Consider the following 21,868-nt stretch of genomic DNA (forward strand, 5'->3'; position numbering starts at 1 on the left):
GTGCCTGGGGACCGCCGGATCTCTCTGTTCTGCAAGAGTTTGTTCAACTCAAACCCTGGAGCTGCTATGCATTGAAGTTTATTTTCTATAAAAACATGGGAGGGTTTCCAAAGTGCAGCCGAACTTCTGCAACAATGACAAAAAAAAATCAATAGGAAATGGGCACTTAACTCCAAATCCACTGACATGAAATTCAGTCCCCATCGCCTACGAAGACTTTGGTCTTGGGTTGGCAAATGACCCTACTCGAGCAAGTCAACGGGCAATTGTGAGCGTATGGAGACCATGCTCTACAAATATCCCAACCCTTTTGCTATCAGCAGTCAAGATAAATATTGTTACCCCAACAGGGTTACAGAGAGTAAAGGTTGGTTCTGTAATGCGTTTTGTTTATTAAATACAGTTCTCACTGATGTCCTGAGCTGACAAAAATGTTTCCCAGGAAGATTCACAAACAGAAACAATTCATAAATATATATATATATTTCAAACTCTGTAGGTATAAACAAATAAAAGCTCTGTTGTGCTATTTTGGGAGGTCCTGTGTAACCAGTATTTTCAACCGGCCAATTAGCAGCACACATGTTAACCAGTGAAGAAGTTCCACTTGTTGTTCAATGATCAAATCCAGTGGTTTAAAATTATTGCTCGTTATCAGACAAAACCCCCAAAATATAAAGGATGTTCATTAAAAGTCTTCATTAACAGCAGGGATGGCATATATTGACATGCAGCTTTATAGTGCTTTTTTTCTTCAGTTAAGACTAAAACTTTCAGAAACGAATTAAGATGTTGGGCAACCAGTCTGAGGCAATCACAGGAGCTGCATCATGAGCAGGTCTGACCTCGTCACCTTCCTGAAATCTACCTTCTTTTGAGACGTTGGGCTGCGTGTCCCTGACATAAACACCTCCAAACCACTAATGGCAGAGGACACAGCACCCAACTGCACCACTGCTCCAAGGCTTTGCCGCCCGGCATTAACCCTTCTCCCAGCTACACACAGCTCCTGTCTCCTTGATGAATCCCCTCGGACTTGCCCGGTGGAGCTGCCGTGGGCTGGGGATGAAGAAGAGGACCAGTGCCCAGAGAAACGCCACGGAGTTGTAGACAACTGAGGTATTTTTCCTTCCTTGTTGGTCCTCCCGGCATAGGAGGATCGAAGGAGGAGGGGCAACGGCAGGTACCAGCAGAAGGTGAAAATGCGCATCTCCTCGCAGTGCTTGTAACTAGAGGCATCTCAGCTTTTGCAGCTACCGGTAGCAACGCCTTGCGTAGCAAATTCCACCCCGGTGCCTATCGCATACACTACTCGCTAGCGGTCTCCCACCGGGACTATGCTATGGCAGTTCTTGCTCCCTTCTGCTTGAGAAGACCTTGGGGGCCAGCATCTGCCCTTCCATGCCGTCCTGGTGGGCACAGCTCACTGACCTCCTTGCTCCGCTCCTGCCGGCCCTCTTGCTTCTCTGCAGGAAAACAAGAGTGGCGCTACGTGTGTTAACCTGTCAGCAGAGGAGCCTGGTCCCAGGAAAGAAATCCGCTGCCCATCTCGCACCAGCGAGGCACGTTCCTCAGGGCACCACAACAGAGATGCACTGTGGGACCTTCTGGCTATCGTCCACTCTTTCCCCGCTGGGTCTCTTTGGATACACCATGCTGGCCACCTTGAAGAACTCATCGGCAGCATCCAGAGCTATGAGCCGATCCTGCCAAAGCAAGAGGGTTTTACGGTCACTACAGGCTGCTTTGAGCAGCTGCCTGGTCAGGGTTCTCCCTCCCCACCTGCTCCCAGGTCATGCAAGGTGTTCCCAGGTCATGCAAGGTGTTCCCAGGTCAAGCAAGGTCTTAGGTTTAATCTTTTCCCACTTTGTTAACAGGCTGCAAGAGCACCCTGTTGCACAGGTTTAAAAGAAGTAAGGGGGACAAATTTATGGTGCTACAGCACTGATATTTCCAAGGAAGCCGAACAGCTAACCTACAAGAGCAACACCTGATGGAGACACCCCAGATGCCACCATGTAGTTGAGTATCCTGGCTCCAGTTCAGCTACCTGCTTCCCTTCATTTGAACCTCACCAACGGAGATGGGGGGTGGTGGGAAGGGAGGGATGCTCAGAGCTACTCACCACCACGAAGAGGTAGCGCTCAGAAAGCTCCCAGCTGGTCGGGAAGATGTTTGTCTCTTCGGAGAGCTTTAATAAGATGTCCCGGGCTTTGCCCATGTTCTGAGAGTCACTGATGATGCTGAGTTTTGTCACTGACAAGAGGGAGTCCGCTTCCTTCTGGAAACCTGGGAAAGAGATGTGTTACAGAAACAACTCAAACATGCAAGCAAGGGCCATCGTTCATCCCTCTAGGCTTTTTGAAGGTTCCTCATTCCCTCTCCATCTTGAGCTGCCGCATTCTCTACTTGCCAAAACAAACTAGCGTTTGCCCCAGGCAGGTTCTGTGTCAGCGCTTGGGGCAGGTACGAGCTTGCTGGTGGGGAAAAACCTCATGGAGACATTCAGAGAAAGTTGGTTTTCCAGAGAAGGCATATGAACACCCACACCATGGGTGTTTTGATCCAGCTTTTGCATGTTTCTGTGATGCCACCAGAGCTTTCAGGGCTGGTGGGGCTTCCTGAGCCCCACAGCGATCACTCCAATCTGGTTTTGGGAGGTAACAGTGATAAAAAAACCTGCGTCAGTAGTGGATTCCCCGGGGTAATTGTTCTTGTAGCACTCAGCATCTCTTAAAGGAAGGGCATCCAGGGAAGGAAAGGGAGAGGAGAATCAATACAGGGATCTTAAAATGTAGTTGCTACCATTAACTCTTTGGTCAGCTTCCAAGGAAGTGGTGGTGATGCGTCTCACCTGTAAACACTTATGAGAAAAAAGAGGTTGTCTTATGATTAAAGCACAGGTCTAGATAACAGAAGATAGAAGGTTTCACATCTGGTTGCACATGGCCACATGATCCCTTGTCTTGAGCTTTCCCAACCTTTGCAAAACAGTTCCGGAGCCATTGCGGACGTGAGGGAGATGTGGGAGAGCTTTTGTCAACATGCAGTAACAGATGTAAGGATGTCAAGTGATCGCTCCTGTGTTTGGTCTGAGCACCCGGGTGGAGATGAACGCTGATATCTAGTTATGAATTTATAATGTTCCTCCCATCCAGGTGCCAGAATGGCAGGTAGGGCAGGAGTGGCTGAGATACCCATCTCTTTGGCTCCCAGTGATAATCATAGAATCATAGAATAGTTTGAGTTGGAAGACACCTTAAAGATCGTATAATTCCAACTCCCTTCCATGGGCAGGGACACCTCCCACTGGATCAGGCTGCTCATAGCCCCATCCAACCTGGCCTTGAACACCTCCAGGGATGGGCAGCCACCACCCCCCTGGGCAACCTGGGCCTCCCCACCCTCAGTGTGAAGCTAATAATATTCCTGAACAGCCCAACAAGTGCGTTTGACTCGCACATCCTCCTCTTTTCAGCTGCCAACTGTCTCTGGAGCACGACACAGGTCACCAAGCTGATGTGTCTGCACGGCACATCTCCTTGGCCCGAGCTTCACGTGGTGCATGCAATGCAGTTGGGAAACCCAAGTCACACCCACTGCTGTCTTCTCCAAAGCAGCTGAGCACACAGGACTGGTGGGTGCAGCTCCTTGTTTGCAGGCTAGGAAGTATCAGGAGTGGGAGGGCCACTGTTGAGCAATTGAATCTGGTGAAAGGATATTTCAAACTCACCTAGGAGCAAAGAAGGTGGGTGGTTTAACTCTGATCAGCTGGCACCGGCTAAGGGAGGAAAACAGATGTATCTGTTCCAAATCTAAAGGAATATTCATTTCTCCCTGCTAATCTTGTTTAGGAAAAAAAAAAAACTGGGTGGGTTCACAGGTATCCCTGCTAAGTTTCCACATGGAAGCTTCAAATAGATATGACTGTGTGGGCGATTATGGGCTTGAAAGGCTACTCTGCTGGTTCATGGGCTTTTTGATGTGCCTGCCAACACAGTGGCCCCATCTCCTCCCAGCTGTGCCTGAGCTCTGGGGAGCTTCCTGTAGGCTCTCAGTTGCCATCTGGGCTACCTGATGGTATTGCTGAGCAATCTGCTTTTATTTTCCTCCCTTTCTCCTCTACCAGCTTGATTTTGTGGAGCCATTCCCATCCTCAGCCATCATGGGATCTCTCACTCGGTACCACCGAAATGGCATCCTTTTGTCCTCTAGCTTACCTAAATCCTCCAAAATGTGTTTCCACCTGTTTCTCACTTCTTTTCGGGTCTGCCGTAAGGTATAAATATCATAGTTGAGCTTTTGCCATTCCTGCAAAACAAAAGGATAAAAGATACTCAGTCATTTGCATGTAGGGAATTTCAGCTTTTAGAAACGGAGCCGGAGTTGAACTGGTGTTGGCACCACCAGGTTGGTATAAAGGTTGATGGCCAGGCTGCTGTTGCCCCTGGAAAAAAATTACGCTGAGCAACACAGAATATTTTAGCTCGATATTTGGTACAGCATCCCTCTATCTCCTCTGCACGTTCTAAACGGGCTTCCTATTACCTGGAAATGGGATCAGAGAATTTAACTTAGGTGTCGCCGATGACCAAAGTGATCTCCTCAGTCCGAGAGAGGATGTATCATAGAATGTTTTGAGTTGGAAGGAACCTCAAAGCTCATTCAGTTCCAACCCCCTGCCACAAGCAGGGACACCTCCCACCGGATCAGGCTGATGGAAGCCCCATCCAGCCTGGTCTTGAACACCTCCAGGGATGGGGCAATGTAATTGCATCTCTGTGCTGGAAATTATAACGCTGCCCTATGCTGGAGAACAACAAGAACTTCCAAATGGAGTGCATTTGGAGGACGTCAATCCAAATCCCTTTACCCCAAATCTTGACACCCCTGCTAGTACCAAAACCGGAGGTCATGTTAATACCTTACTTGGCCTTTAACAGCTTGAGAAAGCATTGCCACATATTAATAAATACCTTCTATAAACTATTGCAACACCTGGTTCTCAAATCCTTGCAGTTGAACTGCCACGGCACATTTTCTTAGGGCTGATGAAAGCCCATGGGAAACATAAGACTCTGAAATAAAGTTACTGCTCTCTGGGTCATTCCCCAAACTGCTCAGCCCTTTGGCATTTAAGAGGAGTGGGCAGAGTTTCAAAAGCACTGGAAAACAAGAAAAAATAGAACTTTTTTAGAGGCTGGGGTACCCTTTTTTAAATGGTAGAAAGAGGGATGCACGTAGACGTTTGAGGCCTGAGTCAGAGTCATTTAACATGATATGGATATGGAACCGTTAGAAGAAATCCTTCACGCTGAAGATGGGGAGGCCCTGGCCCAGGTTGCCCAGCAAAGTGGTGGCTGCCCCATCCCTGGAGGTGTTCAAGGCCAGGTTGGATGGGGCTTTAAGCAGCCTGGTCCAGTGGGAGGTGTCCCTTCCTATGGCAGGGGGTTGGAACTGGATGATCTTTGAGGTCCCTTCCGACCCAAACCATTCCATGATTCGATGATAACTATTCTTGGTGACAGCTGGTTGATGCAGTGAATGCCTCGTTGAACCATACAGCTTAAAGCCTTGCTCTTGACCTCAAACTTTCTATCCGCATAACAGGAGACTGTCTAAAGGGGCAGGTTTTGAGGTTGTTTATTCAAGTTATACCAGCACAACTAAACACATCTGTACTAGTACACATCCCTGTGGAAATCCATGTATTCTGCAAGAAATTCCTAGCCGAGCTCAATCAATGCCCACGCTGAAAAGGATGCATTAACAGAAGCATCCACGCAGCAGGTCACGGCATCGCTCAGATAATTTCCCTGCAGTAACAACCTTAATTAATCTCATTTCTCAGCAACAGATCACACAGATGGAATCTTCCAGAATAAACGCTGTTACCCTGCGCCGTCTCACTGGGATTTTCCTACATGGCACGCTGGGTCCAGCGGGGTGAAAGAATACCCACGAAGGGCGGCTGTGCCTTAGAAATCCCCTTGTTTTTCTGATACCCGGTGCATTCAAGAGCTGATAAATAGCATAGATGTCTTAGTGGTTTTTTTCCTGACACGCTGCGGCTGCAGAGAATTAAACAACGAGCCTGTTGCCTTGTTGTTCAGCGATGACTGCAGGAACCCTTGGGAGATTACGCTTTGGAAGAAGCAGCCGGCAGGGTTAAGACAGCGGTGAGTTCAGGTCAAGAGAGCAGGGGAAGCGCAGCTCTGCCTGCAACCGCTCCGTATCGCTCCCGGAGAGCAAAATCCCCGTCGTTTTTAGCTCTGTGTTGCTACTCGTGACAAGCTTTGCCTATCAGAGCTCTCTTTTCTCTCTTGACTTATAGCGGTACTCAAAAAGAGCTTTACTGTTGGCACAGGAGGGCACCCGGGTGCCCGCAGAAGGCATCAAAACACCTCTTCAGCCCTTTGCTAGAGCAAGGAGGCAGGGACAAGCCTCTCCTCTCTCGTGGCGCTGGGGCATAGCTGGGGACTGAGCTCAATGAACAAGAAATTGATTGTATTTAAGCTTTGTGGGAAGTTTATTGCAAACGGGAAAGTTTTAAAAATGAAAATAAAGGCTGTGCAATGCACGGGTAGATGAAGTGCTTAGGGATACGGTTTAGTAGTGGACAGGTATGGTTGGACTCGATGATCTCAAAGGTCTTTTCCAATCTAGGGATTCCATGCCTTGCTTGCCGCTGGCAGGGATCCTTGGAAACATCTCTGCCAGCTTGTGACCCCCCGGCATCAACGGAAAGGAGAGCAAAGCAGCTTGGGCACACCGGTGGGGAAATCAGCTGCGTGTCCCTGCCCTCCCGCAGAGGTAAACAAGAGCTTTAATGCACACAATCGATCAACACAGCCTCTGTGATTCCCTGTGTGCTTCACGCTCCCGAATTAGCAAGCCAGGAGAGTGGGAAAGATGCTCCTTTCCCTGGAACGTGGCTTGCTGGCACAGGACGGCAGCTTTCAGGGCTGTGGGGATTCACCCCCTGTGGTAGTTAACCAGTCTCCTCGCTAAGTTAACTAGCAAGCAGTGCTTAGCAGGCAGGGAAGCTGCTCCTGCTTTTCTCTGGATTAACAGCAGTGTGGTTTTCCCTTGTCTATTTTCGTTCTACGGGAATCTAGGTTATGGCTTTCTTGTGTTCACAGTTACTGAGTCGCCTCACGGAAGCGAACACGGAGCATATTTAGTACCAGAGGACTTCTAACGGTGTTCTACTGGTGAAGAATTTGAGGATTATTCAAAGGAGTGGCTTTGGTACAGAAAATGATGCTTAAAAGCGGTGCCTTGGGGGCAGGACCTCTTGTTGTAATGGAATTTCTTTTGCCTGAGCATGGAGCTCGATGTATTTCTATTTCTGTAGAGAAAGCTGTGAGGAGATGCTGCACGGAGGTGCCAGAGAAAAAACAGAGATTATCCGGGTGAGGACGGGCTGAGCTCTCGATGGGACTCACGCCCCGTTCTCCACCAGCCTCAGAAAGTACTGAGTTTTCCCCAAGTGATTCCTTGTGGCAGAGACATCTTAAACGCTGACGGTAGGAAGTTTTTCCTCTGTGTTGCTTTAATGAGGGAAATAAAGTTAAGAGCATCTTTCCATCCCCAAAATTACCATGAAAAGCATGTCCTTAAACTGCACAGCAGAGAAACAGCAAAGCTGGTCCTCCCGGTGTCTCCACATAGGAATGGGCAACATCAGACTGGGGAGGGAGTTCTCCATGCACATTCCGTGAGTCACCAAGATGTGACGGGGTTGGCACCCAGCGGCCCGAGCAGGCTGCCCTCTGCACCACATCCCACATTGGCTCCTTCCTCAAGTCTCTTCCAGCAAGGTGTCTGAGCCCACGCGCAGGTGCAGAATAAGCAGCTCTCTCCCAAACTTCATTTTGCATCTTCTCTGCGCCTCCGTTTCCCATCCTGTCTCTTGCAAAGTTAGATGTCACTTCTGGAGCAGTGAGGAGACTTCTCAGTACTGGGGAAAGCCAGTCTCCTGCTGTAGTTCCCCAGACCCCTTGGTTTCTACAGGTCTGGGACATCACAGTGAGATATTCAAATATCAGTCCTTTAAGAAAAATACCCTTTTGCTAAAATTCGAACTAACCACAGGAAACCAAACCAGGTTTGCAGTTCCTGTGTGGGTTTTTTTGCAGTCAGTTGTGCCCTTTTCATAGAATCATAGAATCACAGAATGACCTGAGTTGAAAGGGACCCATAAGGACCACCGAGTCCAACTCCTATCCCTGCACAGGACAACTCCAACATTCATGCATGAGGGCGTTGGCCAACTGCTTCTGGAATATTGTCAGGCTTGGCACTGTGACTGCTTCCCTGGGAGCTGTTCCAGTGCTCCACCACCCTCTGGGGAAAGAGCCTTTTCCTAAAGTCCAGCCTAACCTTCCCCTGGTGCATCTCCTGCCATTCCCTCTGGTCCTGTCATTGGTCACCAGAGAGAAGAGCTCAGCACCTGCTCCTCCTCCTCCCCTTGTGAGGAAGCCATGAACTGTGATGACATCTCCTCTCAGTCTCCTCTTCTCCAGGCTGAACCGACCAAGAGACTTTAGCTGCTCCTCACACAGCTGCCCCTCTAGACCCTTCACCAGCTTTGTGCCCTCCTCTGGACACTCTCCAGCAGCTTCAGATCCTTCTTATACTCTGGCACTCAAAACTGCACCCAGTGCTCAAGGTGGGACAATCCCACCGGCAATGCCATGCTGGATGCACCCTAGGACCTATTAAACCTATACACCAGGGCACGATACATACCAGTGGGGCTGGAGAAAACCCCTTGTGGATGAGTCAAGGATACCCTGGGAGCAGCAGAGAAAACCCACCGGCTTTCTCCTCTGAGCACTCAGCCCTCCAAATATTCACCTGGAAAACTTCCCAGATTGCCTGGTGTGATATACGCAATCTGCAAATGCCAAATGGAAGTGAGGAGATGCTGGGCATGAAATAGAAGCCAGATGGGTACCTAACCAGGAGCTTTGGGGAAAAATGTGCCAAGAGAACAAGGAAGCACTGTCCAACTCCTCAGCCCTGCCCGTAAGGAAATTTCCTAATTAGCAGGCAGCTTTCCTCATGTTGCCCAAGCAATCCTCCACCAAAGCCTGCTCCTTTATTCCCTTGAAAGCAATTAGTGTCACCATTCTGTTCAAGAGTTATTTCAGAAAGGAGGTTAAATCAGATCAGGGAAAGACCAAAATACCAGTCCAGGCACTCCACCACATCCTGGGATGCTCCTACTCTGACCCCACTGGGAGCAGTGGAGCAAATCCAAACTCTAGACCCATGCTCACACATTGAGCCGTTGACCAACACCTCAGCTTAGGACAAGCTTAAATTGCATTCGGTTTTAAGAGAGGCACGAAGGAGTTCATAAATGGTTTCTCATAGGTATGAAGTGGATCAGTTCTGAGATTCCCAACCCTGGGCAAATCCCATCACCTCTCTGTAGCCCAGCAGCTGCGTGGAACAACAGTGACCTTCTCTGTAGTGTGTTTAAAGAAGAATAATCCCATTGGAGAGCAGGAAGGAGCAGAAAAATAGGTCCTATTGGCTTGTTAGTGGGCTTTGCCAGGAGGACCCTGTTGAGCCCAGCTCTGCTAGCCGGGCCTCTGCAGAGATGCAGATCACCCTTCCTAGTGAGGTTTATGATCCCACCTTCCCCAAGGAAGCAAGCCAAAATAAAGGAAGAAACGCTACATTTACAACAAGCCCTAAGGACAGTGGTTTTGCCTTGGCCCTAGCGCAAAAACCAACCTAAACCTTAACCCCGGCTCCTTGTCTGAAGCCAGTCCTGGTGCAACATCTCAGACGCACTGCCCACGGCTGGGGAACTTCACGAACCCCACCGGAGGACACTGAGGCACTAGGGCCACCACAAACTGGTCCTCATGGAATTGGGCATCTGCTGCACCATGCACATAAGCCAAATAAGCCCAGCTCTTGCTGTTCACGCTGGAGGTTTGCCAGAGCCAAATTAGTCCCCCTTGCCCAGGAAACGCTTTTCTCTTCACTAGCAGGGTAGATCCTGGAAGAGTGACGTGGCCTGTATCCATGCAGCATCTTATACAGCATCCTGTTTTCCTGGAGATCCTCATTTCACCTCCAGATTTGGGGTTCTACTTTACACCACAACAGATTCCACAATGCTGTAGGGCAGGAAGAGGAAAAACCCATTTTTTTTTCCATTTTGGAAACATTGACCCCAGCCTTCAAAAGCTTTGACAAGTGCTTTTTTTCACAGAAAGGGTGATCGGGCAGTGGCAGAGGCTGCCCAGGGAGGTGGTGGAGTCCCCATCCCTGGAGGTGTTTAAAAGATGGGTAGATGAGGTGCTCAGGGACATGGTTTAGTGGCTGATAGGAATGGTTGGACTCAATGATCCAAGAGGTCTTTTCCAACCTGGTGATTCTGTGATTCTATGACTGAGCTACAGAGTGGTGGAGCTCCAGGCCCTTTGCATACACAGTTTGTTTTATTGATTTACAGAGATCCACGACACAGAGGTGCCCAGGCCAGAAGAGAGACATCGTGGACCACACCTGCTGATCTCCAGCACTGCATCCCATGTCACCACTGCATCCCATGTCACCACTGCATCCCGGCTTACCGCTTCTCCTGTCCTGGCTCGCAGCACCTCGTCACTACATGAACAACCGTTTTAAAATGCAGAAAACACACAGAAAGGCAGAAGTGGATTAGCCAGAGTGAAAAAAACACCATACTGGTTTGAAGCCATGCAGATAAATCACGTGATGTAGAGCGACCTGCTCTTGGGATCCTTCCAAAGACCTGTGCTGGGAAAACTCAAAGATAAAGGTAGGGAATGGCATACAGTAAGTACAGAATTTCTTTGTTAAACAAAGGAGGAGAAATACAGGGACTAGTTCTCCTTTCAGTCCAATTTTAAGCAAGACCTGTGGGTTTGTAACACTTGTGCAATGCACCAACAAGAAACCGTTCCTCCACGCCGTCCTACAGCATCCCCACGCTCTCCCCAGGGACTTTGGGAGTCGAGCAGCTCCCAAAGCAGATTATGGCTTTTGCAGCCCAGTGCTGGTTTGCAATTAGACTTTTTTTTCCCTCTCTCCCAGGGCTAAAGCCTCATTAGGCGGGGGTGGGGGGGCACCACAATCTGTCCTAGTTTTAAAATGCTCGCTGGAGTACGGAGAGAATTTGGCACCTGGGGCTGTATGCAGGAATGTTGGCTTTGCCAGCCAAGTCCTTCCCTGATCTGCCCCCAAAGAAACAGCAGCAGCTTGCTGAGATTAAGTATTCGTGCCTCAGTTTCCCCGCTGTAAAACAGAGAGGTTAGCAATCTGTAGCTGCAACAGGCACTGTGCCATCATTCAATCAAGCGTATCGTGTGTTGGCTTCCTCCAAAGTCAGCCTGATGTTGAACTCAGGCTTTTTTTTATTCATTGCAATGCATAAAAGGAAAAAAAAACCAGGGTCTGTGATCTTACACCCACTGTGGAGAGGAAGCCCCGTGCTCTTTGTGCTTCCCTTTTTCCCTGGCAGGCACGGCGACCGCTCAGAGCCACTAAAAACCCTGTGGGACACGGATGGCAGGGAGAAAGCAGAGAGTCAGGGACTGGAGAACACGTGTTATGAGGAGTGGCTGAGGGAACAGGGATTGTTTAGCCTGGAGAAGAGGAGGGGGAGACCTCCTTGCTCTCTACAGCTCACTGAAAGGAAGTCGTAGCGAGGTGGGTGCTGGTCTCTTCTCCCAAGTGATAGGATGAGAGGAAACGGCCTCAAGTTGCACCAGGGGAGGGTTAGACTGGATATAAGGAAAAATACCTTTCCTGACAGAGTGCTGAAGCATTGATAGAGGCTGCCCAGGGCAGTGGTGGAGTCCCCATCCCTGGAGGGGTTCAAAAAACGTGTAGCCGTGGCACTTTGTGACATGGTTTATTCGGCACGGTGGGGTTGTGCTGGCGGTTGGACTGGATGAACTTAGAGGTCTTTTCCAACCTTAGAGATTCTACGAGTTTAGGGCAAGCAGGCACAGGAACGCCCTCCTGCCCACCCATAGCCGATGCTCTCTGCAGCCTCAGCAAGGCTGACACACAACCCTCCCTTGCCCAGGGAGCCGTCTTTTTAGCAGCGCATCCACTTATGATACTGTTTTATAAACAATAACAGCTTTCAGGAGCTGCCTCGGCACAAGCCCTGGATGGAGCTACAAGGCTGCTCCACCGGGCGTGGGCTGAGCTGAGGAGCTTCAGCGCTGCCCTGAAGTACACCCAGCTCTGCAACAGCTCAGAACCAGCACAACCTCCTGAACGGAGTTGTCCTCGTTTCCTTCAGCCAATTTGGGCTGGATGGAGCTCTCTAAGACAAGCAATTGCAAGGGAGAGAAAGCAGTAGTGGAGACGGAAGAGGACATCTTCAATTAGAGCTGCGATAGCTGTAAAGGTTACCTGCAGCCACGAAAACACGGTTACAAAACCACCTCTTGTAAACACCATGATTAACTCAATCCCCACCAAAAAAAGCAACAAACCCAATTAAATGAGGATTCTGGTCGATCCTATACAGGGATTGCATTAAAAATTGTCATTTTGATCTCGCTGCACCTCTGGTGTTTAAAGCTTCTCGTGAAAGCTGAGCTGGCTTTTGGTTTAAGGACACTGTGTGTGTAACGAAGAGTTACAGTCCTGTGGTCTCTCCGGTGAAGTGGGATCAAGTTGAAATTAAATGTGAAGTCTCCTTCCCGCAGATTGAAGTCTTAAAAGCAATCAGAGAGGGGAAAAATGTGTCGCTGTTTGCTGCAGCCTGCTCCTAATCAGGCCAGTGAAATCTCCTTTGCGCCGACGTGCTCTAGCGAAGGAAATCAGGGCTGAAAAACAGCCTTTATGTAACAGGGATGATGCTTCCCTTCCGTGCTAAGAGCTGTGCCAGTTCTCTGCTGCTCGATAATTGCTGTATAACCCAGCAGAGGAGTATTTAACTTGACGCGTCACTGGAGCTGCAGTTCAGCTCCAGGCGCTGCCACTGCCGGACGAACACCGCTGCAGGAAGGGCTGATGCCAATCCCACCATGGAAAGGCCGAATCAGGGGAACAGCGGACAAAAACAAGCAGCCTGTGAAGGTAGGAAATGGAGCTGGGGATCCCAGTGCTCCCAGTACACATCCGCAGGTAGCGGTGGCGGAGGTGTTTGTCCTAAACTCGTAGAATCATTAAGGTCATCGCATCATCGCAGCTCAGGGTGGTTCTCCTGGCTCAGCCAACCGAGATGTCCCCAAGCTTCCCAGGGGTGAGATGGCCACAGGTGCATCCATATCAGATCCAGGATAAAAGCTGGAGTGTGATGGAGCAGATAGGAGAACCTGAAGCCTATGTGAGCCACACTAGAGGACTTTGGGGTCTTTAGAGGGGCTCAATGGGTACCTAAATAAAAGCACTGCCAAAGCATCCAGTGGAAAGCGCTGAGCTTTAGTCCGTGGCAAAACCGTGTGCAAGGAATGGCACCACCTTACCTCCGAGTCCTTGTCCAGCTGGTTCCTGACCACAATCATGTTGTACAGCACCCGGTCATCGTCTGCCTCCGTATGGGTCACGTCGTGTGGGGTGCTCCACAGGTTCTGCTCCTCATCCCGCGCCAGCGTGGCTCCGAAGGAGGCGTAGGGGTTGTTGTTGCTGCAGAGAGGGCGAGAGGCGCAGCAGCATTAGCTATGGCAGCATCACGCTGCCTCCGTTTGCCTTCCCAGGGTAAAGTACCCATTTCTGTGGCATCCCCTCTCGCAGCCCAACGTGCTGCCTGGGAGAAAGGAGGAGGAGCGGGGAATAGGAAGGCACAGCTTTCTACCTCAGCAAACGTCCTGACTATGCAAGCCAGGGTTCAAACCAGGCAGTGCTGCCATGAACTCAAAGGCATAGAATCCTAGAGTGGTTTGGGATGGAAGAGACCTTAAAGCCCACACAGTTTCAACCCCCTGCCATGGGCAGGGACACTTCCCACTGGATCAGGCTACTCAGAGCCCCACCCAACCTGGCCCTGAAGACCTCCAGGGATGGGGCAGCCACCACTGCTCTGGGCAACCTGGGCCAGGGCCTCAGACCCTCATCATGAAGAATTTCTTCCTAATGTCTAATCTAAATCTTCCCCCTTCCAATTCAAAGCCATTCCCCCTCATCCTATCACTCCAGTCCCTTGGAAAAAGCCCCTCCCCAGCTTTTCTGGAGCCCCTTTCAGCACTGGAAGCTGCTCCAAGGCCTCCCCAGAGCCTTCTCTTCTCCAGGTGAACAACCCAAACTCCCTCAGCCTGTTCTCATAGCAGAGATGCTCCAGCCGTCGGATCATCTTCGTGGCCCCCTCTGGTCCTGTTCCAACAGTTCCATATCCTTCTTCTATTGGGGATTACAGAACTGGACACAACACTCCAGATGGGAGTATGACATCAGACACATCAATTTGCTGAAAACACCCAGTATCATTTAGGCAGCTGGGATGAAGGAACTGTGAGCATCCAAGAATGAAAGACGGCTTCTCCCCGTCACTCCTGCAGCTCCCTGCCCCACTCCCCATCACTTCTTCCCTTTCCAAACCCCTGTGCAAACCCCCTCAGCCTTTCCGAGCTTAACATGGGAACAGTTCTAATTAACTAAGACTCCAAAATCCCGGTGGTTCTGGAGGGTATTTTCTCTGCTCGGCTAACCCTGAGGCCATGCCAGGATCCCGGCAGCATGATCTGCCCCAGGGAGATTTCGTGTGGGTAAGGACGTGGCTGCGTGCAAAGCCTCTCCTTTGCCTCTTGGCCAAACCAGCAGCTTCTACCCATCTTCTCTTCAAAGGCAGTGCCATTGGGCACGGTTTTATTTTGGGCAAAACACGTGCCACCTCTGCTGAGGGAGCTGGGACTCGTTAGCCCACGGACGAGATGCTTCAGGAGGATCTTATCCATGTATATAAGTACCTGATGGGAAGGAGCAAAGGACACGGAACTCTTGGGACTCTTTGGAGTGGTGCCCCATAAAAGGGGGGGACAATGAAATACAGGAAATTCTGTTTAATCATTAGAAAGGTGGGTGAACACTGGTACAGGTTGCCCAGAGAGGTTATGGAGTCTCCATCCTTGGAGACACTGAAAATCCAACTGGACACAGTCCTGGGCAACTGGTTCTGGTTGACCCTGCTTAAGCAAGGGTTGGACTGGATGCTCTCCAGAGGTCCCACATCAACAACCATGTTTCTGTGGGACCCTGCAGCTCTATTTTCTCCCCAGCAGCAAGCAGGCAATCCCCACAGGTGCCACCACCCCAGCAGCTCCTACATGAGAGGTACTGAGCTGCACGGGGACCTGTGCTAAGGCACAGAAAGGATATTTAGCCTCATCTTGATGATCTCAAAGGTCTTTTCCAACCTAGTGATTCTATGATTCTATGTCCCCATCCCTGGAGGTGTTAAAAAGACAGGTAGATGAGGTGCTAAGGGATATGATTTAGTAGTGGACAGGAATGGTTGGGCTCGATGATCTCAAAAGTCTCTTCCAACGTAGTGATTCTATTGTCTTTGTTAGGGGGATGGAAACGTCTGCACCTGCTTGTGAGCTTCGGGCTTTATTTGCTTAGTGGTCAGCAAAACAGAGCATCATTTCCTGGGAAAGCTGTCCCTGCCAAAGCGAGCAGCTTTTCTCTGCACCGGTGACAGTTCTGTGTTTTAGGGCTTTATGAATCTAAGATTCTATGTTGCTATTGCGACATGCATTGAGTTACCAGAACTTTTAGGAGAGGATTTCCATAACGTTTCTAATCAAAGTGTCCAGAGACTTGAGCAGAATACAAACGGAGAATTATTTTTGGCCTTACCCAACAGTCTCATCAGCCATCCTGTGGCAACTCCGGTTGGTTCTTGTTCAAACAGCTCATTCTTTATGCTATTTGCAACCCAAATCCCATTCCTTTCGCAAGGAACCCATCCAGCAAAACCTCAGATAACACTGTGGGCGCTTTAGCCATGATGTCAAGCCATTAAAAAGATGCTAAGAGGAGCTCCAGATAAAATAGAGAAAAACCATCCACATCAGCATTCCTGCAGGAAGTTCATTAGACTTTCAACAAACCAAAAACCTGAGCAACAGGTAATAAGGGAAAAGATAATCTCTTGCAATCTCTCATTAAAGATGAGGAAACGAATGTAACTTGGAGGGTGTGGATTGCGTAACTCAGCCGTTCCTGCACCGGAGCCAGCATGGGTTCGCCCCAAACATTTTTCTGATGTGGAGCAGCCAGGATCCCAGCCTGGAAGGGATCACTCAGGAGCCAGCCGTGCTACCAGCATGAGTTTGGTTCCATCCTGCCTTTGCCGGGCTTCTTCCCACTCAGGGACTTATCAGTACCCTTAACATAGAATCAGAATCGTTAGGGTGGGAAGGGACCTTAAAGATCATCCAGTTCCAACCCCCCTGCCATGGACAGGGACATCCCACCGGATCAGGCTGCCCAAGGCCCATCCAACCTGGCCTTGGACACCTCCAGGGATGGGGCAGCCACAGCTACCCTTCACAACCTGCGCCAGTGTCTCACCACTCTCATGGTGAAAAAATTCTTCCTAATGTCCAGTCTATATCTGCCCCTCTCCAGTTTATACCCATTGGCCCCTCGTCCTATCGCCACAAGTCTTTATGAACAGTCCCTCTCCAGCTTTCTTGTAGGGCCCCTTCAGGTACTGGAAGGTCATTATAAGACCTCCTCTGAGCCTTCTCCTCTCCAGGCTGAACAACCCCAACTCTCTCAGCCTGTTCTCATATGGAAGGTGCTCCAGCCCTCCGATCATCTTTGTAGCCCTCCTCTGGACCCGATCCAACAACCCCATCTCCTTCTTACATTGAGGATTCCAGAAATGGACACAGTATTCCAGATGAGGTCTCACAAGTGAGGAATAGAGAGGGGCAGAATCCCTGCTGGCCACGCTTCTTTTGATGCAGCCCAGCATACAGTTGGCTTTCTGGGCTGCGAGCGCACGTGGCCGGCTCATGTCGAGCTTCTCATCCCCCAGCATCCCCAAGTCCTTCTCCTCAGGGCTGCTCTCAATCACATCATCTCCCATCGTGCATTGAAAACAGGGATTGCCCCGACCCAGGTGCAGGACCTTACACTTGGCCTTGTTCAACCTCATGAGGTTCACGCAGCCCCACTTCTAAAGCCTGTCCAGGTCCCTCTGGATGACATCCTGTCCTTCTGGTGTGGCACCTACACCGCTCAGCTTGGTGTCATCTGCAAATTTGCTGAGGGTGCACTCAATCTCGCTGTCAGCATCATTGATAAAGACATTGAACAGCACCGGTCCCAGTACGGACCTCTGAGGGACACCACTCATCACGGATCTTCCTCTGGACTTGGAGCCATTGACCACTACTCTTTGAATACAACCACCCAACCAGTTTCTTATCCACTATACTGTCCACCCATCAAATCCATATCTCTCCAATTTAGAGAGAAGGACGTTGTGGAGGACCGGGTCAAAGGCTTTACAGAAGTCTAGATAGACAAACTAGAAGTCTAGATAGACTGTCTGACTTAACATCTGACTTCCTTTCAAAACCAGTATTGGGCAACAACACAAACACGCCTTAGCTTTGCCAAGCCACTCCCTCAGAGCTTACAAGGTGCTTCCCAACCCACCTCTATTTCCAAAGCGCAGCACGGAGCACCCGGCAGCCTGCAAGGGATGTGGGCCGTGCCCAGGAGCCAGCAAATCCATACAAGCACGGAGAGCTCTGCCAACAGCAAGCACCCCCAGAGCGTGCTGGACTTCCAAGCAACGTTTAAAATGAAGAAGGAGGAAAAAAAGGACGACGTGTACGGCAGCCTGCTTTGCAGTTTACAGGAGTCTCCGTGGGACCAGTGAGGACTCAGACCGTTTCACACTCTTGGCTTTATCCAGAAAATGGTGAGCGCTAATGCTTCATCAACAAATTTCTGCTACAGGGGACTTCAAGCCCAGATCAAACTCATTTTGGGATTCGGAGCCCAAATTCTGGGTTTATTTGCATCCTGAGGACCCCATCTGAGCCAGACTCCACCTTCCCGCATGGGAAGACTGCCAGGCAGCCTGGATGCTTTGCTGCGGCAGCCTGGCTCCCTGGCTTTGGCCAAGATATCTTTTCCCAGCCCTGCATTAGCGTTGTGCCTACATCTGCGCTTCGTTCCCACCTCCACGCACAGCACTGGCTGCTCCCGCTGCTCTCATCACGGGTTGCAACCCCTTTCTTGTATACGCTCAGGTAATATACGCACCTAATTATGCACATATTACCTCCTCCTCACTGCTCTGTTCTTTGATACAGTGGATTTATGAGGCCACAGCCACTCTGCTTGGGGAAAAATAAGGTGAAAAGTCATGAAGTCAACATTTCAGCAGTAACACCAACTCTCAAAATCCAGAAGTCAGCTGAAAGATCTGATATCCCAAGCAAGTCATTCATGGTAAACAAGACTGGGATCATAGAATCCTTAAGGTTGGAAAAGACCTCTAAGATCATCCAGTCCAACCATCAGCCCAGTACCACCGTGCCAACTAACCCATGTCTCAAAGCCCCTCATCTACACGGTTTTTGAACACCTGCAGGGAAGGAGTCTCCACCATCCCTATTCCAGTGCTTCACCACTCTTTCAGTAAAGAAATTTTTCCTAATATCCAATCTAAACCTCCCCTGGCACAACTTGAAGCCTTTTCCTCTCTTCCAATCACTTGTTGCTTGGGAGATAAGACCAGCACCCACCTCGCTGCAACCTCCTTTTAAGAGAGTTGTAGAGAGCGATAAGGTCTCCCGTCAGCCTCCTTTTCACCAGGCTAAACAACCCCACGTCCCTCAGCCGCTCCTCGTAAGACGTAAAAATGCAATATAAGGGTACAATATAATATTAATAATATAAAAACACCATACAAAAATGCAGCAGGTGTGCTCTTGCAAGATCCCTACTTTGAAAGAAAACTCCAAAGCCTCCCGAAGAGGGACGAGCCAACGATTAGGCTGTTAAATTAATTATGCCGCCAAGCTTGTGCGAGAGCAGGTGCCTTTGGAATGCCCAGCATTTATACAAGCTTTCCGACTTACAGCCGGCATTAATTGGATCGCCAGCGGAAGGCGTGTTACTAAAGAAAGGTGTCCGGCGACGGAGAGACACCGAGGCAGGCAAGGCAGCACACACGCACTCAGCTCTCGTTAGCTTAAAGCCCATTTCCTGAGCTGGATGCCCCATGCTCGGGATTATCTGGTTATTATTTAGGTAACTGCTTTAACAGCCTGAAATCAGGACATTTCAAGCCCTGTTGTCGGCTCTGCTATTACCTGATACCTATGTAGGCCACGCTGTGTGCATCCCACCCTCCTTCATTACTCTCCTCCTCCTCTTCTAAGTGTTCAAGGCCAGGTTGGATGGGGCGTCGGGCAGCCTGATCCAGTGGGAGGTGTCCCTGCCCATGGCAAGGGGTTGGAACTGGATGGGCTTTGAGATCCCTTCCAATCCAAACCATTCTATGATTCCTGAATGCCTCTGTCCTCTCAATGACACAGGGAAGCGCGGTCCCTGCCCCGACTCGGCGCTGGGGCACCCACTGTGGGCTCCGGCAGCAGCCACGACCCCGTCTGGCAGCTGGGAAAGGAGGGAGAGGTGCTGCAAACCCAGGGAGTAGATGTTCTACAACACGCAAAGAGACCACCTACCCTACGAGGCCAGGCTGAGAGAGCTGGAGTTGTTCAGCCTGGAGAAGAGAAGGCTCCAGGGAGACCTTAGAGCAGCTTCCAGTGCTGAAAGGGGTGCCAGGGGAGCTGGGGAGGGGCTCTGGATCAGGGAGTGCAGGGATAGGACATAGCGGAATGGTTTGAAGCTGAAAGAGAGGAGATTGAGATGCGATCTTAGGAAGAAATGTTTTCCTGGGAGGGTGTGGAGATCCTGGCCCAGGTTGCCCAGAGCCTGGAGTGCCAGGATGAGAGGGAATGGCTTTGAATTGGAAGAGGGAAGATTTAGATTAGACATTAGGAAGAAATTCTTTGTGATGTGGGTCTGAAGCCCTGGCCCAGGTTCCCAGAGCAGTGGTGGCTGCCCCATCCCTGGAGGTGTTAAAGGCCAGGTTGGATGGGGCTTGGAGCAACCTGATCCAGTGGGAGGTGTCCCTGCCCATGGCAGGGGGTGGAACGGGGTGGGCTTTGAGGTCCCTTTCCACCCAAACCATTCCATGATTCTATGCAAAACCTCCCTGTGTGCTTGCGCAGCTCACGGCTGTTCTCCACAGCTCATGGCTTCATCCTTTCTACAAGAACCCCAACCTCATGGCTCCACACACAAGGCAGCAGGAGAGAAAAATCTGCTCTCTAGACATCAGCACGCCCGTTGTTTTCATGTAAATCCACCTCCAGCCATGCTGTGGCATTTCCTTTCCAGCATCCCTGGCCCAGGAGCAGAGCTCTGCACCGCACCGACAGCAGGATGGGACCCACCAGATAGGGATGCGGGGACTTGGGCATCCCCGCTTGCAGGCAGGACCCAACCCGCTGTGTGGGACACAGGGACTCCGCCAGGCGGGACCCCCTTTTTGTTCAGCATCTCAGCCTCCTCTATTGAAATCCCACTGTGGAAAGACAAAAGCCGAACATTCCGAAGGCGAAGGAGGCATGGGAATCACTGGAGATGCCGCTCTTGGTTTGCTTGATGAAACTCAACCATAAAAAAAACCCCATGGCACCGAGAAGGTACCCAATCCCGATGGGAAAGCGGAATGTGGGGAAAGGGAATTGAGAACAGGGAGACGAGGAGCCTCGTCCGGCTCTTGTAGGGGATGGACAACCTCCCATGGAGAGCAGCAGGTCTGGAACCACTGCAGGCTGGTTTGGGTGAAAAGGGGGAAAAAAGGGCTTTTCCTGTGGGAAGGGGCTGCCAGATTGCAGGAAAGGGCTAGCAGCTTGCAAGAAATGGCTAGCAGATTGCAAGAAAGGGCCGTCAGATGGCAAGAAAAGGCCGTCAGATTGCAGGAGAGGGCTAGCAGATTGCAAGAAAGGGCTGTCGGATTGCAAGAAAGGGCCAGCAGATTGCAAGAAAGGGCTGTCGGATTGCAGGAGAGGGCTAGCAGATTGCAAGAAAGGGCTGCCAGGTCGCAGGAGAGGGCTAGCAGATTGCAAGAAAGGGCTGCCAGGTTGCAGGAGAGGGCTAGCAGATTGCAAGAAAGGGCTGTCGGATTGCAAGAAAGGGCTAGTAGATTGCAAGAAAGGGCTGTCGGATGGCAAGAAAGGGCTAGCAGATTGCAAGAAAGGGCTGTCGGATTGCAGGAGAGGGCTAGCAGATTGCAAGAAAGGGCTGCCAGGTTGCAGGAGAGGGCTAGCAGATTGCAAGAAAGGGCTGCCAGGTCGCAGGAGAGGGCTAGCAGATTGCAAGAAAGGGCTGCCAGGTTACAGGAGAGGGCTAGCAGATTGCAAGAAAGGGCTGCCAGGTCGCAGGAGAGGGCTAGCAGATGGCAGGGCAGGGCGGTGGAGCCGGGAGGTGCCGTGCAGGGGGATGCGGGTCCCTCTCGGGCGGGAGCATCCCTCGCCCCGCGGGGTGTGGGGGCTCCATCCCGTCCCCCCGAGGGCTCTCACCTGAGCAGAGGCTCCTTCTCGGGCGCCGCCGCCTCTCCGCCGCAGCAGCAGCCGCACAGCGAGCGCAGCCACGGCCCCAGCGCCATCGGCTGAGCCCCGGCCCGGCACAGCCCGGCCCCAGCGCCGCCCCCGGGGCCGCCCCCAGCTCCTCCCCCGGCCGGCGGGGCTGCCCCGGGGCTGCAGACCCCGCTCTGGGCTGAGCGCTGCGGGCGCCCTCCTGAGCCAGCCGGCTCCGTGCTGCACCCTCCTGCTCCCCCCGTGCACCCTCCTGCCCCGTCCTGCTCTGTGCTGCACCC

At 51.0% G+C, this 21,868-nt stretch overlaps 1 protein-coding gene and 1 long non-coding RNA gene across 3 annotated transcripts in view; one reads left to right on the forward strand and one right to left on the reverse strand.

Annotated features, from left to right (window-relative positions):
• LOC128852509 (uncharacterized) overlaps positions 1 to 13,472 on the forward strand; it is a 62,852-nt gene extending 49,380 nt beyond the window's left edge. Inside the window, exon 3 of the long non-coding RNA XR_008450384.1 lies at positions 10,481 to 13,472. This is a non-coding gene — a long non-coding RNA (uncharacterized LOC128852509). The remainder of the gene's footprint in view (positions 1 to 10,480) is intronic.
• On the reverse strand, positions 110 to 21,868 carry MREG (melanoregulin). Of its 2 annotated transcripts, none has more exons than XM_054069973.1 (5): positions 19,293 to 19,492; positions 13,479 to 13,638; positions 4,221 to 4,311; positions 2,126 to 2,289; positions 110 to 1,706 (listed from the first exon to the last, which is right to left on the reverse strand). In XM_054069973.1, the coding sequence occupies exons 1-5, from the start codon at positions 19,475 to 19,477 to the stop codon at positions 1,572 to 1,574; spliced, it is 735 nt and encodes a 244-aa protein (XP_053925948.1). In that variant the 5' UTR covers positions 19,478 to 19,492; the 3' UTR covers positions 110 to 1,571. The 2 variants fall into 2 exon arrangements, with proteins under 2 accessions (XP_053925948.1, XP_053925950.1); XM_054069975.1 differs by lacking the exon at positions 19,293 to 19,492 and adding an exon at positions 21,573 to 21,868 and having other exon boundaries at positions 114 to 1,706.

This window comes from Cuculus canorus, chromosome 6 (genome assembly GCF_017976375.1).
Source record: "Cuculus canorus isolate bCucCan1 chromosome 6, bCucCan1.pri, whole genome shotgun sequence".
Taxonomy (NCBI): domain Eukaryota; kingdom Metazoa; phylum Chordata; class Aves; order Cuculiformes; family Cuculidae; genus Cuculus; species Cuculus canorus.

Excerpts from the sequence above, each read along its gene's own strand:
- MREG (XM_054069973.1), bottom strand. The coding sequence starts at position 19,477 with ATGGTTTGGATTGGAAGGGATCTCAAAGCCCATCCAGTTCCAACCCCT. Across the intron at positions 13,639-19,292 it reads GTGGCCTACATAGGTATCAG|CAACAACAACCCCTACGCCT; the intron begins GTAATAGCAGAG and ends CCCTCTCTGCAG. Across the intron at positions 2,290-4,220 it reads ACACATTTTGGAGGATTTAG|GTTTCCAGAAGGAAGCGGAC; the intron begins GTAAGCTAGAGG and ends TCTCTTTCCCAG.